Source organism: Procambarus clarkii, chromosome 8, assembly GCF_040958095.1.
Source record: "Procambarus clarkii isolate CNS0578487 chromosome 8, FALCON_Pclarkii_2.0, whole genome shotgun sequence".
In the NCBI taxonomy this organism is placed as follows: domain Eukaryota; kingdom Metazoa; phylum Arthropoda; class Malacostraca; order Decapoda; family Cambaridae; genus Procambarus; species Procambarus clarkii.
In genome coordinates, this window is record NC_091157.1 from 3,451,144 (window position 1) to 3,472,211 (window position 21,068).

A 21,068-nucleotide genomic window follows, 5' to 3' on the forward strand; every position below is an offset into this window, starting at 1 on the left:
TATACAACTTTAGAACACTTTCCCACCAGGAGACTCGAACCCTAGCCAGCACAGCAGCCTTCCAGCAACTGGCATAACAGGTACGCCTTAACCCACTCCACCACCTGCTCAGACCCCCAAAGAGATGGTAATTTCGGAGTATTTATACACTCCAAAGACCACCACCTCCCAAGAGCACTAGAGCAAGTGAGGGGTCATTTTTACGTTTTTTTCATCAAGTCCCTGTTAATATGGGAGAACACTGTGTCTATGCTTAAGGCACAACTCTCCTAAACACGAGAGTGAAGTATACAACTTTAGAACACTTTCCCACCAGGAGACTCGAACCCTAGCCAGCACAGCAGCCTTCCAGCAACTGGCATAACAGGTACGCCTTAACCCACTCCACCACCTGCTCAGACCCCCAAAGAGATGGTAATTTCGGAGTATTTATACACTCCAAAGACCACCACCTCCCAAGAGCACTAGAGCAAGTGAGGGGTCATTTTTACGTTTTTTCATCAAGTCCCTGTTAATATGGGAGAACACTGTGTCTATGCTTAAGGCACAACTCTCCTAAACACGAGAGTGAAGTATACAACTTTAGAACACTTTCCCACCAGGAGACTCGAACCCTAGCCAGCACAGCAGCCTTCCAGCAACTGGCATAACAGGTACGCCTTAACCCACTCCACCACCTGCTCAGACCCCCAAAGAGATGGTAATTTCGGAGTATTTATACACTCCAAAGACCACCACCTCCCAAGAGCACTAGAGCAAGTGAGGGGTCATTTTTACGTTTTTTCATCAAGTCCCTGTTAATATGGGAGAACACTGTGTCTATGCTTAAGGCACAACTCTCCTAAACACGAGAGTGAAGTATACAACTTTAGAACACTTTCCCACCAGGAGACTCGAACCCTAGCCAGCACAGCAGCCTTCCAGCAACTGGCATAACAGGTACGCCTTAACCCACTCCACCACCTGCTCAGACCCCCAAAGAGATGGTAATTTCGGAGTATTTATACACTCCAAAGACCACCACCTCCCAAGAGCACTAGAGCAAGTGAGAGCATATTAACAGGGACTTGATGAAAAAACGTAAAAATGACCCCTCACTTGCTCTAGTGCTCTTGGGAGGTGGTGGTCTTTGGAGTGTATAAATACTCCGAAATTACCATCTCTTTGGGGGTCTGAGCAGGTGGTGGAGTGGGTTAAGGCGTACCTGTTATGCCAGTTGCTGGAAGGCTGCTGTGCTGGCTAGGGTTCGAGTCTCCTGGTGGGAAAGTGTTCTAAAGTTGTATACTTCACTCTCGTGTTTAGGAGAGTTGTGCCTTAAGCATAGACACAGTGTTCTCCCATATTAACAGGGACTTGATGAAAAAACGTAAAAATGACCCCTCACTTGCTCTAGTGCTCTTGGGAGGTGGTGGTCTTTGGAGTGTATAAATACTCCGAAATTACCATCTCTTTGGGGGTCTGAGCAGGTGGTGGAGTGGGTTAAGGCGTACCTGTTATGCCAGTTGCTGGAAGGCTGCTGTGCTGGCTAGGGTTCGAGTCTCCTGGTGGGAAAGTGTTCTAAAGTTGTATACTTCACTCTCGTGTTTAGGAGAGTTGTGCCTTAAGCATAGACACAGTGTTCTCCCATATTAACAGGGACTTGATGAAAAAACGTAAAAATGACCCCTCACTTGCTCTAGTGCTCTTGGGAGGTGGTGGTCTTTGGAGTGTATAAATACTCCGAAATTACCATCTCTTTGGGGGTCTGAGCAGGTGGTGGAGTGGGTTAAGGCGTACCTGTTATGCCAGTTGCTGGAAGGCTGCTGTGCTGGCTAGGGTTCGAGTCTCCTGGTGGGAAAGTGTTCTAAAGTTGTATACTTCACTCTCGTGTTTAGGAGAGTTGTGCCTTAAGCATAGACACAGTGTTCTCCCATATTAACAGGGACTTGATGAAAAAACGTAAAAATGACCCCTCACTTGCTCTAGTGCTCTTGGGAGGTGGTGGTCTTTGGAGTGTATAAATACTCCGAAATTACCATCTCTTTGGGGGTCTGAGCAGGTGGTGGAGTGGGTTAAGGCGTACCTGTTATGCCAGTTGCTGGAAGGCTGCTGTGCTGGCTAGGGTTCGAGTCTCCTGGTGGGAAAGTGTTCTAAAGTTGTATACTTCACTCTCGTGTTTAGGAGAGTTGTGCCTTAAGCATAGACACAGTGTTCTCCCATATTAACAGGGACTTGATGAAAAAACGTAAAAATGACCCCTCACTTGCTCTAGTGCTCTTGGGAGGTGGTGGTCTTTGGAGTGTATAAATACTCCGAAATTACCATCTCTTTGGGGGTCTGAGCAGGTGGTGGAGTGGGTTAAGGCGTACCTGTTATGCCAGTTGCTGGAAGGCTGCTGTGCTGGCTAGGGTTCGAGTCTCCTGGTGGGAAAGTGTTCTAAAGTTGTATACTTCACTCTCGTGTTTAGGAGAGTTGTGCCTTAAGCATAGACACAGTGTTCTCCCATATTAACAGGGACTTGATGAAAAAACGTAAAAATGACCCCTCACTTGCTCTAGTGCTCTTGGGAGGTGGTGGTCTTTGGAGTGTATAAATACTCCGAAATTACCATCTCTTTGGGGGTCTGAGCAGGTGGTGGAGTGGGTTAAGGCGTACCTGTTATGCCAGTTGCTGGAAGGCTGCTGTGCTGGCTAGGGTTCGAGTCTCCTGGTGGGAAAGTGTTCTAAAGTTGTATACTTCACTCTCGTGTTTAGGAGAGTTGTGCCTTAAGCATAGACACAGTGTTCTCCCATATTAACAGGGACTTGATGAAAAAACGTAAAAATGACCCCTCACTTGCTCTAGTGCTCTTGGGAGGTGGTGGTCTTTGGAGTGTATAAATACTCCGAAATTACCATCTCTTTGGGGGTCTGAGCAGGTGGTGGAGTGGGTTAAGGCGTACCTGTTATGCCAGTTGCTGGAAGGCTGCTGTGCTGGCTAGGGTTCGAGTCTCCTGGTGGGAAAGTGTTCTAAAGTTGTATACTTCACTCTCGTGTTTAGGAGAGTTGTGCCTTAAGCATAGACACAGTGTTCTCCCATATTAACAGGGACTTGATGAAAAAACGTAAAAATGACCCCTCACTTGCTCTAGTGCTCTTGGGAGGTGGTGGTCTTTGGAGTGTATAAATACTCCGAAATTACCATCTCTTTGGGGGTCTGAGCAGGTGGTGGAGTGGGTTAAGGCGTACCTGTTATGCCAGTTGCTGGAAGGCTGCTGTGCTGGCTAGGGTTCGAGTCTCCTGGTGGGAAAGTGTTCTAAAGTTGTATACTTCACTCTCGTGTTTAGGAGAGTTGTGCCTTAAGCATAGACACAGTGTTCTCCCATATTAACAGGGACTTGATGAAAAAACGTAAAAATGACCCCTCACTTGCTCTAGTGCTCTTGGGAGGTGGTGGTCTTTGGAGTGTATAAATACTCCGAAATTACCATCTCTTTGGGGGTCTGAGCAGGTGGTGGAGTGGGTTAAGGCGTACCTGTTATGCCAGTTGCTGGAAGGCTGCTGTGCTGGCTAGGGTTCGAGTCTCCTGGTGGGAAAGTGTTCTAAAGTTGTATACTTCACTCTCGTGTTTAGGAGAGTTGTGCCTTAAGCATAGACACAGTGTTCTCCCATATTAACAGGGACTTGATGAAAAAACGTAAAAATGACCCCTCACTTGCTCTAGTGCTCTTGGGAGGTGGTGGTCTTTGGAGTGTATAAATACTCCGAAATTACCATCTCTTTGGGGGTCTGAGCAGGTGGTGGAGTGGGTTAAGGCGTACCTGTTATGCCAGTTGCTGGAAGGCTGCTGTGCTGGCTAGGGTTCGAGTCTCCTGGTGGGAAAGTGTTCTAAAGTTGTATACTTCACTCTCGTGTTTAGGAGAGTTGTGCCTTAAGCATAGACACAGTGTTCTCCCATATTAACAGGGACTTGATGAAAAAACGTAAAAATGACCCCTCACTTGCTCTAGTGCTCTTGGGAGGTGGTGGTCTTTGGAGTGTATAAATACTCCGAAATTACCATCTCTTTGGGGGTCTGAGCAGGTGGTGGAGTGGGTTAAGGCGTACCTGTTATGCCAGTTGCTGGAAGGCTGCTGTGCTGGCTAGGGTTCGAGTCTCCTGGTGGGAAAGTGTTCTAAAGTTGTATACTTCACTCTCGTGTTTAGGAGAGTTGTGCCTTAAGCATAGACACAGTGTTCTCCCATATTAACAGGGACTTGATGAAAAAACGTAAAAATGACCCCTCACTTGCTCTAGTGCTCTTGGGAGGTGGTGGTCTTTGGAGTGTATAAATACTCCGAAATTACCATCTCTTTGGGGGTCTGAGCAGGTGGTGGAGTGGGTTAAGGCGTACCTGTTATGCCAGTTGCTGGAAGGCTGCTGTGCTGGCTAGGGTTCGAGTCTCCTGGTGGGAAAGTGTTCTAAAGTTGTATACTTCACTCTCGTGTTTAGGAGAGTTGTGCCTTAAGCATAGACACAGTGTTCTCCCATATTAACAGGGACTTGATGAAAAAACGTAAAAATGACCCCTCACTTGCTCTAGTGCTCTTGGGAGGTGGTGGTCTTTGGAGTGTATAAATACTCCGAAATTACCATCTCTTTGGGGGTCTGAGCAGGTGGTGGAGTGGGTTAAGGCGTACCTGTTATGCCAGTTGCTGGAAGGCTGCTGTGCTGGCTAGGGTTCGAGTCTCCTGGTGGGAAAGTGTTCTAAAGTTGTATACTTCACTCTCGTGTTTAGGAGAGTTGTGCCTTAAGCATAGACACAGTGTTCTCCCATATTAACAGGGACTTGATGAAAAAACGTAAAAATGACCCCTCACTTGCTCTAGTGCTCTTGGGAGGTGGTGGTCTTTGGAGTGTATAAATACTCCGAAATTACCATCTCTTTGGGGGTCTGAGCAGGTGGTGGAGTGGGTTAAGGCGTACCTGTTATGCCAGTTGCTGGAAGGCTGCTGTGCTGGCTAGGGTTCGAGTCTCCTGGTGGGAAAGTGTTCTAAAGTTGTATACTTCACTCTCGTGTTTAGGAGAGTTGTGCCTTAAGCATAGACACAGTGTTCTCCCATATTAACAGGGACTTGATGAAAAAACGTAAAAATGACCCCTCACTTGCTCTAGTGCTCTTGGGAGGTGGTGGTCTTTGGAGTGTATAAATACTCCGAAATTACCATCTCTTTGGGGGTCTGAGCAGGTGGTGGAGTGGGTTAAGGCGTACCTGTTATGCCAGTTGCTGGAAGGCTGCTGTGCTGGCTAGGGTTCGAGTCTCCTGGTGGGAAAGTGTTCTAAAGTTGTATACTTCACTCTCGTGTTTAGGAGAGTTGTGCCTTAAGCATAGACACAGTGTTCTCCCATATTAACAGGGACTTGATGAAAAAACGTAAAAATGACCCCTCACTTGCTCTAGTGCTCTTGGGAGGTGGTGGTCTTTGGAGTGTATAAATACTCCGAAATTACCATCTCTTTGGGGGTCTGAGCAGGTGGTGGAGTGGGTTAAGGCGTACCTGTTATGCCAGTTGCTGGAAGGCTGCTGTGCTGGCTAGGGTTCGAGTCTCCTGGTGGGAAAGTGTTCTAAAGTTGTATACTTCACTCTCGTGTTTAGGAGAGTTGTGCCTTAAGCATAGACACAGTGTTCTCCCATATTAACAGGGACTTGATGAAAAAACGTAAAAATGACCCCTCACTTGCTCTAGTGCTCTTGGGAGGTGGTGGTCTTTGGAGTGTATAAATACTCCGAAATTACCATCTCTTTGGGGGTCTGAGCAGGTGGTGGAGTGGGTTAAGGCGTACCTGTTATGCCAGTTGCTGGAAGGCTGCTGTGCTGGCTAGGGTTCGAGTCTCCTGGTGGGAAAGTGTTCTAAAGTTGTATACTTCACTCTCGTGTTTAGGAGAGTTGTGCCTTAAGCATAGACACAGTGTTCTCCCATATTAACAGGGACTTGATGAAAAAACGTAAAAATGACCCCTCACTTGCTCTAGTGCTCTTGGGAGGTGGTGGTCTTTGGAGTGTATAAATACTCCGAAATTACCATCTCTTTGGGGGTCTGAGCAGGTGGTGGAGTGGGTTAAGGCGTACCTGTTATGCCAGTTGCTGGAAGGCTGCTGTGCTGGCTAGGGTTCGAGTCTCCTGGTGGGAAAGTGTTCTAAAGTTGTATACTTCACTCTCGTGTTTAGGAGAGTTGTGCCTTAAGCATAGACACAGTGTTCTCCCATATTAACAGGGACTTGATGAAAAAACGTAAAAATGACCCCTCACTTGCTCTAGTGCTCTTGGGAGGTGGTGGTCTTTGGAGTGTATAAATACTCCGAAATTACCATCTCTTTGGGGGTCTGAGCAGGTGGTGGAGTGGGTTAAGGCGTACCTGTTATGCCAGTTGCTGGAAGGCTGCTGTGCTGGCTAGGGTTCGAGTCTCCTGGTGGGAAAGTGTTCTAAAGTTGTATACTTCACTCTCGTGTTTAGGAGAGTTGTGCCTTAAGCATAGACACAGTGTTCTCCCATATTAACAGGGACTTGATGAAAAAACGTAAAAATGACCCCTCACTTGCTCTAGTGCTCTTGGGAGGTGGTGGTCTTTGGAGTGTATAAATACTCCGAAATTACCATCTCTTTGGGGGTCTGAGCAGGTGGTGGAGTGGGTTAAGGCGTACCTGTTATGCCAGTTGCTGGAAGGCTGCTGTGCTGGCTAGGGTTCGAGTCTCCTGGTGGGAAAGTGTTCTAAAGTTGTATACTTCACTCTCGTGTTTAGGAGAGTTGTGCCTTAAGCATAGACACAGTGTTCTCCCATATTAACAGGGACTTGATGAAAAAACGTAAAAATGACCCCTCACTTGCTCTAGTGCTCTTGGGAGGTGGTGGTCTTTGGAGTGTATAAATACTCCGAAATTACCATCTCTTTGGGGGTCTGAGCAGGTGGTGGAGTGGGTTAAGGCGTACCTGTTATGCCAGTTGCTGGAAGGCTGCTGTGCTGGCTAGGGTTCGAGTCTCCTGGTGGGAAAGTGTTCTAAAGTTGTATACTTCACTCTCGTGTTTAGGAGAGTTGTGCCTTAAGCATAGACACAGTGTTCTCCCATATTAACAGGGACTTGATGAAAAAACGTAAAAATGACCCCTCACTTGCTCTAGTGCTCTTGGGAGGTGGTGGTCTTTGGAGTGTATAAATACTCCGAAATTACCATCTCTTTGGGGGTCTGAGCAGGTGGTGGAGTGGGTTAAGGCGTACCTGTTATGCCAGTTGCTGGAAGGCTGCTGTGCTGGCTAGGGTTCGAGTCTCCTGGTGGGAAAGTGTTCTAAAGTTGTATACTTCACTCTCGTGTTTAGGAGAGTTGTGCCTTAAGCATAGACACAGTGTTCTCCCATATTAACAGGGACTTGATGAAAAAACGTAAAAATGACCCCTCACTTGCTCTAGTGCTCTTGGGAGGTGGTGGTCTTTGGAGTGTATAAATACTCCGAAATTACCATCTCTTTGGGGGTCTGAGCAGGTGGTGGAGTGGGTTAAGGCGTACCTGTTATGCCAGTTGCTGGAAGGCTGCTGTGCTGGCTAGGGTTCGAGTCTCCTGGTGGGAAAGTGTTCTAAAGTTGTATACTTCACTCTCGTGTTTAGGAGAGTTGTGCCTTAAGCATAGACACAGTGTTCTCCCATATTAACAGGGACTTGATGAAAAAACGTAAAAATGACCCCTCACTTGCTCTAGTGCTCTTGGGAGGTGGTGGTCTTTGGAGTGTATAAATACTCCGAAATTACCATCTCTTTGGGGGTCTGAGCAGGTGGTGGAGTGGGTTAAGGCGTACCTGTTATGCCAGTTGCTGGAAGGCTGCTGTGCTGGCTAGGGTTCGAGTCTCCTGGTGGGAAAGTGTTCTAAAGTTGTATACTTCACTCTCGTGTTTAGGAGAGTTGTGCCTTAAGCATAGACACAGTGTTCTCCCATATTAACAGGGACTTGATGAAAAAACGTAAAAATGACCCCTCACTTGCTCTAGTGCTCTTGGGAGGTGGTGGTCTTTGGAGTGTATAAATACTCCGAAATTACCATCTCTTTGGGGGTCTGAGCAGGTGGTGGAGTGGGTTAAGGCGTACCTGTTATGCCAGTTGCTGGAAGGCTGCTGTGCTGGCTAGGGTTCGAGTCTCCTGGTGGGAAAGTGTTCTAAAGTTGTATACTTCACTCTCGTGTTTAGGAGAGTTGTGCCTTAAGCATAGACACAGTGTTCTCCCATATTAACAGGGACTTGATGAAAAAACGTAAAAATGACCCCTCACTTGCTCTAGTGCTCTTGGGAGGTGGTGGTCTTTGGAGTGTATAAATACTCCGAAATTACCATCTCTTTGGGGGTCTGAGCAGGTGGTGGAGTGGGTTAAGGCGTACCTGTTATGCCAGTTGCTGGAAGGCTGCTGTGCTGGCTAGGGTTCGAGTCTCCTGGTGGGAAAGTGTTCTAAAGTTGTATACTTCACTCTCGTGTTTAGGAGAGTTGTGCCTTAAGCATAGACACAGTGTTCTCCCATATTAACAGGGACTTGATGAAAAAACGTAAAAATGACCCCTCACTTGCTCTAGTGCTCTTGGGAGGTGGTGGTCTTTGGAGTGTATAAATACTCCGAAATTACCATCTCTTTGGGGGTCTGAGCAGGTGGTGGAGTGGGTTAAGGCGTACCTGTTATGCCAGTTGCTGGAAGGCTGCTGTGCTGGCTAGGGTTCGAGTCTCCTGGTGGGAAAGTGTTCTAAAGTTGTATACATATATATACATATATATATATATATATATATATATATGGTGCTTGGTTCGGAAACCAAGCACCACTTGGTTTCCGAACCCCTTGGGGATGAGACCCGTCGGTTATCGTGTAAGTTCATCAATGAGAAATGGAGAAAAATGGAGAAAAAAAAAATAAAAAAATAAAAATAAAATAATAAAGAATCTAAGGGAAAAAATCGACAGGTTTATAGCATAAATTTGACAGTACAATGGGGTCTCGACTTACGATGCTAATCCGTTCCCAAAGACGGATCGTAAGTTGAAATATCGTTAGTCGAAGCGATTTTTCCCATAAGAAATAAAAGGAATTGAATTAATCCGTTCTCCACCCTCAAATATTAACATACAAATACATTTTATACTGAATACAATGTTTTTTTCTAACTACAATACACTACCTAAGTTTATCTTACCTTTATGATGGGCTCTTGATGGCCCATCAAGAGCCATCAAGTTGGAAGTTGGTGATGAGGGGGGAGGAGGAGAGTTGTTACTATTTGGTAGGGGAGTCCCCCTTCCATTATCACATCAGGCAGTGATGTTTTCTCTGGGGTACTCTCTCTCCTACGTTTTGCCTGAATACCACTAGGACCTGGTTGTGGTTCAGTGCTTGTTTGTCTCACTACAAATTTGTCAAGAGACATTTGTTTTTCCCTTCGTTTTAACATTTGTCTGTAATGATGCATCACAGTGTCAATGAATAGGTTAAGGCAACGACTTACTGCAGCTTGATGTGGGTGAGTTGTTTCAGCAAAGGTTTGCAATTCTTCCCATGCTGCACACATTTTCTTAACACTTTCATCCGGCGACGACTCAGCATTGAGTTCTCCGTAAAACGGGGGCAAGTCCGGCGAGGACTCGGTATCGAGTCCTTTGTGCGGCAACAGTAGCGGCGTTTTCGGGAAGATTTTGCCGCAGTTTTGGATATTATATGCATATACACCTGTAGGGAATTTCATTGCGAATACATTGATACCTAAATGAAAGACCTAGGACCAAAATTGAGTTGACAAAACTGAAAAGAGTGAAAACATTTTATCACTCTTGTGCGCTCCCGGGTAACTTTCTCTCACTTTCTCTGTTAGTTACGGATGGTAAGCCGGGCGTTTGGAGTTTATATGCATTTAGTCCTGTAGAGAATTCTATTGCGAACACATTGATACCAAATTGAATATCTTAGGACGAGAATTCAGCTGACAAAGTTGAAAAGATTATACACTTTTCAGAATTTACCGCGCTCTCCCTCATGCTCCTGCGGAACGCCTAAGCCCACCTGAGGTAGTGGGGAGGTCCCGCACCCGGTGAGCAAAAGTGTGAATTGTTGAGGAAGAGACATTCTGTACTCTTGTTTCTGGTCTATGGTCATCCTTACATGGGTTTTCATATGTTGAGCCTTACCACTGACTTTCCTGGGACTCATGGCATCATATATAATAATTACTTTAATGTTCAAAATCCAAAAAATCACCACAAATACGGAATTTCATATAGGCGTGATCGTCACTAAGCGGGCAGCTGTAGTAAACTGAGGCAGGTCGGACCGCGTGACCGGGAACCACGTGCTTGGTTGACTCGAACGTGTACCAACAAATATCGTTAGTCGACGATACCATTGGATGTCGAGTCGCATTTTTCGATGAAATTTACATCGTAACTCGAAATTATCATAAGTAGGGGCAATCGTAAGTCGAGGTGCCACTGTATTTTGTTTGCACTCACCAATTAGGGAAGTCCTGATCCACTTCTCCCTCAGGAGAGGTGGGACCAAAGATCCAGAGCTCAACCCCGCAAGCACAATTAGATGAGTACAACTATGTGAGCACACCCTCACTGCTGCTGCCCTCCCTCCCCCCAAAGTGGCTAGCTTAGTAGATTAATACAATAAAGCATTCATGAAATAAGTATTTTTATAACTTTTTATTATCCTAATAATATTACTAAACAAAACCTGTAACCAAAAATATATATGATGATGTACAACCAGAATTTAACAAACAAATCTAGCTCAACACACTGCGTGAAGTGTGGTTTAGGCTTATCGGAGTCCACCGATCCCACCCCACCACTGACACGCCTTCCCCACCTCCCACCCCCCCTACATCCCATCTCAGAGGTCACGGTTCACTTCAATACCCATTCCTCCCTGCCTGCCATCCAGTCTGCCTGCCTGCCAGTCTGCCCGTCTGTCTGCCCCTGCCTGCCATTCAGTCTGCCTGCCTGCCTGCTTGCCAGTCTGCCTGCCTGTCTGCCTGCGTGCTTGCCAGTCTGCTTGCCTGCTTCCCAGTCTGCTTGCCTGCTTGCCAGCTTGCTTGTCTGCCTGCCAGTCTGCCTGCCTGCCAGTCTGCCTGCCTGCCAGTCTGCCTGCCTGCCAGTCTGCCTGCCTCCCTCCCTCCCTCCCTGCCAGTCAGCCTGTCTTTCTGCCAGTCAGTCTGCCTCCCTCCCTCCCTCCCTGCCAGTCAGCCTGTCTTTCTGCCTCCCACTCTGCTAACCTGCCAAAAAATATATATGATGATGTACTGAATTTAACAAACAAATCTGACTACTGTAACGGGTGGAGTGTGGTTTAGGCTTATCGGAAGTGAGCTGGTCCCTCCCCCACCACCACCGACTCCCCTAAGGTGGAAACTTAGTACCCAGATGAGCCACAGGGAAGTTAGAAAGAATTTCTTCAGTGTCAGAGTAGTTAAATGGAATGCACTAGGCAGTGATGTGGTGAAGGCTGACTCATACACAGTTTCAAATGTAGATATGATAGAGCCCAGTAGGCTCAGGAATCTGTACACTAGTTGATTGACCGTTAAGAAGCGGGACCAAAGAGACAAAGCTCAACCCCCACAAGCACAATTAGGCAAGTACAATTAGGTGAGTACCCACCTCCCCCACCCTCCCGCCCCTCTACATCCCACCTCAAAGGTCACGTTTCGCCTCAACACCTGCCTGCCTGCCTGCCTGCCTGCCTGCCTGCCTGCCTGCCTGCTATCCAGCCTGCCTGCTTGCCATCCAGCCTGCCAGCCTGCTAGCCGTGCAGCCTGCCTTTCCCTCTCTCCCTAATTCTCTCATCCTTCCTCATTACTACCCTCCCTTCCTGCCTACCTCCTAGTATCTCTCCCTACCTCCCCCTCCTTTCCTGCCTACCTCCTAGTATTTCTCCCTCACCTCCCCTTTCCTCCCTGTCTCACTAATTCTCCCCCCCCCTCTCTCACCAATTCTCCCCCCTCTCTCACCAATTCTCCCCCCTCTCTCGCATACTGCCTCCCACCTAAGCTCCCCCATCCATCCACCCACCAGTCAGCCATCACTGATGCAATGCGTGCATTTGGAGCCGACATGGTGCACAGATGTTTCTTGATTGTGCAAATATGTAAAATAAAATCACAGAATGAACACTCCAAGCCTTGTGACAATTCAAAATAATAGGAATAATAGGCCATGAATCTGTGAAGTCACAGGGTAGAAGGTATTCTAGAGTGGTGGTGCCTGACACTGTCAGTGGGCAAACTGGACCATCTGCCACCTACCACCATGGGCCGGCGCAACGTTTGGCGGGCCACTTCCTACCCGAACTTTGTTCGTGTAGCACGACTCCCCAACCCCAATCGGGAAACTGGAAGTTTTGGATAACTAAAGTTTGGAAACCAAGTGGTGCTCTGTAATATAATTAATTTGCACACTGCAAGGTTTAAATAAAAATCTGATAATCTCAATCTTTTCTTTTGCAGGTCCTTAGGTCAGAAGGAAACTTACACTTGCTGTGCCAAGACCCAGTGGCATTAAAGCTCATGTGCCAGAAATACTGTATACATGGTGTCAGAAGTACTACATATACAAGGGTAAGACTTTGATCGAGCCCTTTTCAACATCCTGATTATTACATACATTTTCTCAACATCCTGTGAATGAATGTTTACTTGGCCCCTTCAAATAATGTGTTGCCTTGTCACTCTGCAGCAAGCACACTTTCATCTTATGGGAAATAAAATATTACATATCGCTTTCGTCTGAATCACTGTACATGCGGTGTATGGTACATAATGTACACTGTACATCCAATGGTGACAATGGAAATATATTTTTATATACAAATGTATTTGTAAAGGTAAATGTGGTCTACGGTATCATTGATTTTATAATCTCATTATATATTAATTATATATTGTGTCTTAGTGTAATTGATGTTTTTAATATTTAATAGTTTTATTTTCCGAGAAAACTATTAAGGTTATGTAAATTAAATATTTTAACAAGATTAATTTTTTTTTTTGTGTGTTTCTGTACTAAAATTTAATATAAATATTTTCCATTTTAAAACTAAACACACTTTTCTACTGTATGATCTATTTTAAGTGTTGGCAGGGCATTCTTAAACAAAAAATCTTTTCACAGTACCCAGTACGTAGTGTATAGTAAATATTGATTCTTATCTTGGACACGTAATTTACTCTTAAATTTCTTAGAACTGCTTACCTGTTGAGTACCTGCTTAATATTAAGTGGATCACTGTTCCCAGGTTACTGGTCTGATCTTTAGTAATGGTAGTCTTTAGTAATGTCTTTTCTTTCAATAGTCTGGTTTGGCTGCGTTTTGTATGTGGCCTCTTTGATGTTTTAAATTTTTTCCATAGTACACTAATTGGAACTTATCCTCATTAAACATCACATTATTTTCTGTGGCCCATTGGAAGATTTTATTAACATTGGATTGGAGGTTTGCTGTATATCTATATTGTCAACTCGAATAAAAATTCTAGTGTCATCTGCAAAGGATGATAAAGTACCATAGATTGTATCCTTGTCTATATCTGATATAAGGATAAGGAAAAATATTGGAGCAATCACAGTATACCGAGGGACTGAGCTTTTTGTGATGGATGATTCAGGTTTTCCTTTGTTGACTATTACACTCTGGGTTCTGGTTGTTAGGAAGTTAAAGATTCGTCTCTTACTTTGCCTGTAATTCCTTTGGTGCACATTTTGTGTGTATTAACACAATGGTCACATTTCCAAAAGCTTTGTTGAAATCTGTGTACATTACATAAGCGTTTGTTTCTTCCATGGCATCTAATGCCATGTCATAGTGGTCTAGTAATTGTGAGAGGCAGGAACACCCTGTTCTGAACCCGTGTGGCCTACAGTTATGCAGATGCTGTGATTCCATGTATTTTGTGATCTTCTTAGCATTCTTACAAAGATTTCTATGATGTGCATGTTAAAGCTATTAGTCTATTAATTTTTGCATCAACTTTACTTACTCATTTGTGAGGGCTATCCAAATAAGATATCAGTGTTTTTAATGATCAGAATGTGTTTTCTTACGTGTAGGAATAGTGGATTAATAAATAACAATGTACATTGTACTTTCGATACATATATTCTTGTAAAAATCACATACACATTTACACTTAAGGGTTCATTGAATATAACCCTTGTGCTGTGGCTGTATTTATAATAAGACATACTTCATTGCAATAAAATGTGTGCATTTCTTCAGAAGCGATGCAAAAGACACATGGTAAGATCATGAAAAGTTAAAAGAAAATTAACTTGCCACAGGATTTGTTTGGAATGTTTACAGAGCTATGCATACACTAATTTTATGCTGTTAGCCTCATGTGGAAGAGTGCATTTTTATGTAAGCTTTTTCACTCGCTAATTCACAGGAAATATTGTACAGAACATTTTTGGGTTAGAATATTTTATTATATAATACGCACAATATTTTCTCAGTATTTATGCATCAGTAACACCAGTGGCTTTTGTATTGTCTAATTTTCCATTCTCTTTTATGTTTTGACAAAGAATTTGTTTGCTTTAAATTCCTGCCAAAGAGAATGGGATATTTCCAGAAGCTTATTTAATCTTCATTACCATCTATTGACAGCATAGGTGACACTTTATAATTTGTTTGCTCTGTGTTGCCTGTCAGGGTTGTAGCACAAGTTTTGTGTCCCACTATCCAAATGTTTAGCATCTTTAACAACATTTGCTTTACTAATCTATGAAATTCATGCAGATAAAAAATCACATCATCATTACTGTACACATCACAAATATGTTGTTTAAACTTTCCAATAATACTTATAAAGCAAACAAGTATTTATTCAGGAGATAAATAATAATAAGTATTTGCATCAAAGAACTTTTCAGATCTTAGCATTCAAGTAAATTGTACAAAAGTATCTTCAGATGAAAAACATCAGTATTGAGTGTTCAGAAATACTATCAAAAATACCTCATATAACAGCATACAGTACAAGTATTTATAAATAACAAAATCAGTATTAAAGATTCATTGTCTAAAACTACTTTCAGAAATATCAAAAGTTAAATATGAGCACTTATTCCTAAGAGAAGCCATATCACTGCTCGGTGTGTCTAAAACACTTTTCACGTAAATCAGATCAAATAAAACACATGAGGATTCATACAGGTGAGAAACCATATCATTGTTCAGAGTGTCTAAAAGACTTTTCATATAAATCACAGCTAATCTATCACATGATGAGTCATACAGGGGAGACACCATTTAAGTGTTCATTTTGTCTAAAATACTTTTCATATAAATCTCAACTAACAGTTCACATGAGGAGTCATACAGGAGAGAAACCATATCAATGTTCAGTGTGTCTAAAATACTTTTCACGTAGATCTGTTTTAACAGTTCACATGAGGATTCATACAGGAGAGAAACCATATCATTGTTCAGTGTGTCTAAAAGACTTTAAACAGAAGTCACTTCTAACAGTTCACATGAGGAGTCATACAGGAGAGAAACCATATCATTGTTCAGTGTGTCTAAAAGACTTTTCATGGAAGTCACATCTAGTCTATCACATGAGGAGTCATACAGGAGAGAAACCATATCAGTGTTCAGAGTGTCTAAAAGACTTTTCACAAAAATCAGATCTAATAGTTCACTTGAGGATTCATACAGGTGAAAAACCGTATCATTGTTCAGTGTGTCTAAAAGACTTTAAACAGAAGTCACTTCTAACAGTTCACATGACAAGTCATACAGGGGAGAAACCATATAATTGTTCAGTTTGTGTAAAAGACTTTACAAATAAATCATCTCTAGTAGCTCATATGAGAATTCATACAGGGGAGAAACCATTTAAGTGTTCAGTTTGTCTAAAAGACTTTTCACGAAAATCAGATCTAATAGTTCACTTGAGGATTCATACAGGTGAGAAACCATATCATTGTTCAGTGTGTCTAAAAGACTTTTCACGTAGGACTCGTCTAACAGTTCACATGAGGATTCATACAGGAGAGAAACCATATCATTGTTCAGTATGTCTAAAAGTATTTTCACAGAGACCATGTATAATAAAACACATGAAGATTCATACAAGAGAGAATATTCATACATCATAGTAAAGGAAATATCATCTGGCATGGACTCAGAAGAAGAAGATATGAAAAGCTTTAATGTGGAAAGCTCCTTCGGCTCCCCAGAGCTATACCGGGTTGAAGTGCATATATTAGACTGTGGCAACAGTCAATCGATGGAGTTCTAGGCCTGCCAGGGACCTGGACCTAGATTCAGGAAGCTCTGTGTATTTCTTCGTAAGTGGGTTTGCTACAAAGGTTCCTAAGTGTGCCCTAAGAAGATGCTTAGGTGCAATTCAATAACGTCCACTTAGGAAGGAATTTGTTGGTTCACCTGCGTGCCAATAGAGGTCACTGCTGTGTTTCGTTTGGCCAATCAGAGAGCAGCAACATTCTTCATATTGAAGATTTAGCGCTGGCTTATCGAAGCTCTACTGCCTCCTATTTACGTCAAATTTTCTTATAAAATTAGTATATTTCGAAGTAAAACAATGTTTTTTTTTCAACTTCTACAGCCAGCACCGACATTGTAGTAAACAAATATGTTACATTTGTTGTTTACCTACGTAATTCTAAGAGATACTGTGTTGCTGTCCTTGTTGCTCGGAAGATGTGCTGACAATTATTGTATATATTTACTGAATTTACCCAAGGGCCACTAACTATCTAGTGGCCTCGAAGAGGACAGAAAGCCGGCGGCTTGTTAAAGGGCCCGCCAATTGTCTTAATGATATTTTTTAGCTGGAATTTGGCATTTACGGCTTTAGCGGGTAGGCGGTTCCATGGGTTTATAGCCCTCTTGGTGGAAAAAAACATCTGTTTTCAGTCCTACTTGAGAGAACATACTCTCCAACACTATACCTGTGATTGCCCTGTTATCAGTGACTTCATACCAAATGGTATGAGGTATTTTGAACTCTGTAATTACTTCATACACTCAGGAATATTGGAAGATATTCTTGTGCTGCACCCAGATTTTGCCAGGGGAGGCTAATAGATCAGCATTAAGTATTTTGTTCTCTCCTAATTCCATGTATGACTGGCCATCCTGTGAGGTGAGGATGTTGGATGAGCTTGTAGCTAGTTTTTTATCTACACTGTGTGGTCCTTTATACAGAATAGGGAAGCAGCACATTGCTGTGTATACCTAAACATGTTTAAAAATACATTGTTTGAGAGGAGTCTTGTGGAAACTGGTAAGAGTAATTATAATATAATGTTCCCATGATTCAGTGCTTACCTCTTGTGAAAATCGTGAAGAGTTGTTTAGTCAGAGTTGATTTGTTTTTTGTATTGAGGCTGGTATTTTCTAAATTGATTCCATGTACAGTATGTCTAACCATCCTGTGAGATGGGAGTATTAGATAAACTTATAGCTAGTTTTTTATCTACACTGTGTAATATTCCATATATAATAGGGTAGCAGCACATTGCTGTGTATACCTAATCTTCTTAATAAAAAAATCAGTAATAAAGATTTTAAATTATAGTTTGTATTATTACAAATACAGTACTGTATTATCCTTATTAAATCATGCTGACCATGGATCATTAAGATCTCATGTTGATATGTAATAGTCATATTTCTTTTGAACTGCTAATCCATGCTAATCATTCATTAAATTGTGCATTGTCTCAATTTTTCACTTCCTTGGATATACTGTACAGTACAAAAAGATAGGATAAAAATAAACCAGTAATATTTCTTTCATTATATTTTTCATTTAAATAACCATCAATATTTTTACAGCTGACAGGATTTGTTTTACCATACAGGTGCATTATTTGTTAAAAAAAAATTTGATTTATTGTTACACACAATGGTGCTACATAGCCTTCCCAGCTTGGTGCCTTCTTTTAATACTTACTGATTAAAAAATAAATAATAAATACATTTTATTCAGGAAAAGTACATACAGTTGATTTACAAACATAATGTTGGATTTACAGACAGATCTAGTACATACAATACCTAAAGCCACTAATACTCATAGCATTTCGGGCAAGGTGTGGGGGAAAAAACACAGACTAAAACTTAATAGTAATTGGGATTAGGTATAAATTGTGTTGAAAGAAGGAATAAAAAAATACAAAAAGGGGGGTTAACATAGCATAAATCAGGAATTGCACATGTTGGTGAACAGCATTGTTTAAAAAATAGCAAGACATGGGTTGACATTTAGGAGGTAAGTTAGGTTACATGGAGTTAATTAGGCAGTACTTGATTTAACTCTTAAACTGGTTGAGAGAGGTACAGCCTTTGACATGATTCGGGAGGTCATTCCACATTCTGGGTCCCTTGATTTGTAGAGCACTTCTAGTTTGGTTACACACAGCCAAATTGTGTAACAGGAAGAGGTCTTGGACACAAATTTGTTCCATGCTAAATGTAGAGGAATCAGCTGAGTATTCCTCAAATAAAATAAGTTGCCTCAGCTTAAGGTAAATAAAATGAGCATTTCTCAAATAAGTAGCTGCCTCACCTCACTGCCTTACTGCTACATAGCCTTCCCGGCATGGTGCCTTCTTTTGATAATGTTCCACACCCAAATTGTATAACAGGAAGAGGTCTTGGACCCCTACTTCCCTCTCTCTTTTTTAATAGTCTATATAGTCATAATTATAGCTTTAAGTATTCAATGAATAAAGTTTTTGACATTTTTACCCTTCTCCTTACCTAACATCATTTGTGCAGCATATTTTTATTTTATGTCTAGGTGTCTCACCCAGATTTAATTTCAAAATAAAACCAAACTAAATAAATTAGAAATGGGTATGTATAGCTAAGGTACACCCTTACTACTAGGTGAACAGGGGAATTTGGTGACAGTAAATGATCCCATCAGGCAGGGCTCATTACCTTCTCTCATATTTCATGTTCAGTGTTTATTTACTTAATAACTACGGGTATAATATCTTGCTATTATAAAACTAATTCTACTATCATAAAAGACATATTTACTTTAAGTTTCAAGCAGAGAATGCATATATAACTAACACGAAGGACTCCTCTTCACTAGATTCAATTATTATAATCTTTTGTTTATGTTCCAAAATCTTAAAATCTATCCCCAGTGTTATGTAGTAGAGAAAAATTGAGTTATATCCAGTTTACGTAAAGCTACGATTGGTCAAAACCACACTTAGATCCTGGAATGAACTTATGAAGGTTTTTTCCACTTAGTGTAGCTACCTGAATACCGCCGTAGCCGCCACGAAGGCGCTAAGAAGGAAAATATTCGTAGCTAAGAGGAAAAACCTTCATAAGTACCTTCCTGAATCCGGCCCCAGAACCTGGCCTTCCCCCTCAAGAAGAGGCACGAGGAGCAATGGCCTATAGACACCCCTGTGTAATTGGAAGCAGTCTATGTGTGCCATCTACTAGGACTTTTTTGTAGACTACCATCTACAAAAATTGCAAACTGAAAGCCGAACTGACAAGCAGAACTTCCCAATCAAAAACAAGGAAACAGGCATGATGCCACCACAACCGCCGTGCATCTGTCTGCACAACCCTCCTGTGGGGAATTTCCTAAAAAGTATTTCTTAGTATTAATAGATGATAAATGGACTGTATGAGTAGACTGTATTAATTTTGGTTATTTGTCAGGTATTTCCACTTCTCCAAAAAGTATTTGGGGAAGACTTAATAATGGTAAATCTACCTTATGTTCAATTATAGTGAATTCTTCAACATTAACATTTATGAATAAATAATTTGTTATAGGGTTAGTAATGAACTACAATTATAACAAATGTGATAGCAATGACTAGGCTGTCGAGCCGATCATTAGAGGTGTCTGACAGTCATCCGATATCTGTCTATTCCTAGTTTCAACACAATGGCGTCGTAGACAAGTGAAGAACAAGTTGAGATGATAAGGCATACACGGGAAGGCGCCTCGGCCATGCCGACGCGAAGAGGTCCACCTCGGGGCGCCAAACGTCTGGCAAAGCCAACAGAAGGAAGCGTCGTCGACCATCCACTCAGTGGAGAGGGGAATGAAGCGAGACAGGCTATCGGCCGAGACATTGGACACTCCCCGCATGTGAACCGCCAGGAGAGCCAAACCCTGAGAACTCAGCAGACGATTCACCCGAAGCGACCAACCTCAAAGAGCCAAGGACTACATCGAACCTCCGCAGTTTAGGCAATGAATCACCGGAGAGCAGTCCGAATGGAGCCGAATCGTTGATCTTCGGGCGACCCGAATCCTCCGAAGAGCAGACCACACCGCCGCGAACTCCTGCACTGTGCTGTGGGCTCGACGGAAGGACGGACCCCAACGCCCCTGGCCGGTCTGGTGAGCACTGGTCACAAAACCCCAGCCGAGAGACGAAGCGTCCGTGAACACAAATAGCGAGGGCTCGGGTAGGCGCCAAGGCACTGAACCCTGAAAAACCCAAGGAGGAAGCCGGCGATGCAGCAGCCAACACAAGGCCCCTGGGGGCCTTGAAGACCCAGCGATCGTGAGAGAGGGGGAAAGGGACAACCCCGAAGGAACCAGAACTGCCGATGAAGCCAACCCAACCCAGCGGGTAGACTAACATCGCGAAATTTAGGCTCCCGCTCAGCCCCTCAAGCAACCCCTGGGTGACCCGAGGGCCCACCAGAAACAGACAAAGGTGGGACCGCAGCCACAGGAGAGACAACGAAGCGGTCCGAGAATCCCAACGAGACCCAGCCAAGTCCGAACCTAAGAGGGAACCAGATGGGACTTCCTCCAGTTCACCAAGAATTCCCCGAACCCGGCGAGCTGGGAAAGAACCAAATCCCTGGCTAGCAAGCAAGCCGACCGGCTGGGAGCCCAAACCAGCCAGTCGTCGAGGTAGGCCAACACCCGAACACCTAAGAGATGCAAACAGGACACCACGACCCGCGTTAGGCGTGTGAACAGACAAGGTGCCAGGTTCAACCCGAATGGGAAACAAGGAAAGCAGTAACATAGACACCTCACAATAAAACCAAGCCAGTCCTGGAACGTCGGATGAATCGGG

The 21,068-nt window shown here is 43.2% G+C and overlaps 1 protein-coding gene and 1 long non-coding RNA gene across 2 annotated transcripts in view; both read left to right on the plus strand.

Annotated features, from left to right (window-relative positions):
* LOC138349819 (uncharacterized) overlaps positions 1-21,068 on the plus strand; it is a 106,064-nt gene that overhangs the window by 42,590 nt on the left and 42,406 nt on the right. Inside the window, exon 3 of the long non-coding RNA XR_011225398.1 lies at positions 12,462-12,572. This is a non-coding gene — a long non-coding RNA (uncharacterized lncRNA). The remainder of the gene's footprint in view (positions 1-12,461; positions 12,573-21,068) is intronic.
* LOC138358447 (zinc finger protein 271-like) lies at positions 12,579-16,290 on the plus strand. Its single transcript, XM_069316394.1, has one exon. It carries the CDS (start codon positions 15,153-15,155, stop codon positions 16,113-16,115), a length of 963 nt encoding a protein of 320 aa, XP_069172495.1. The 5' UTR covers positions 12,579-15,152; the 3' UTR covers positions 16,116-16,290.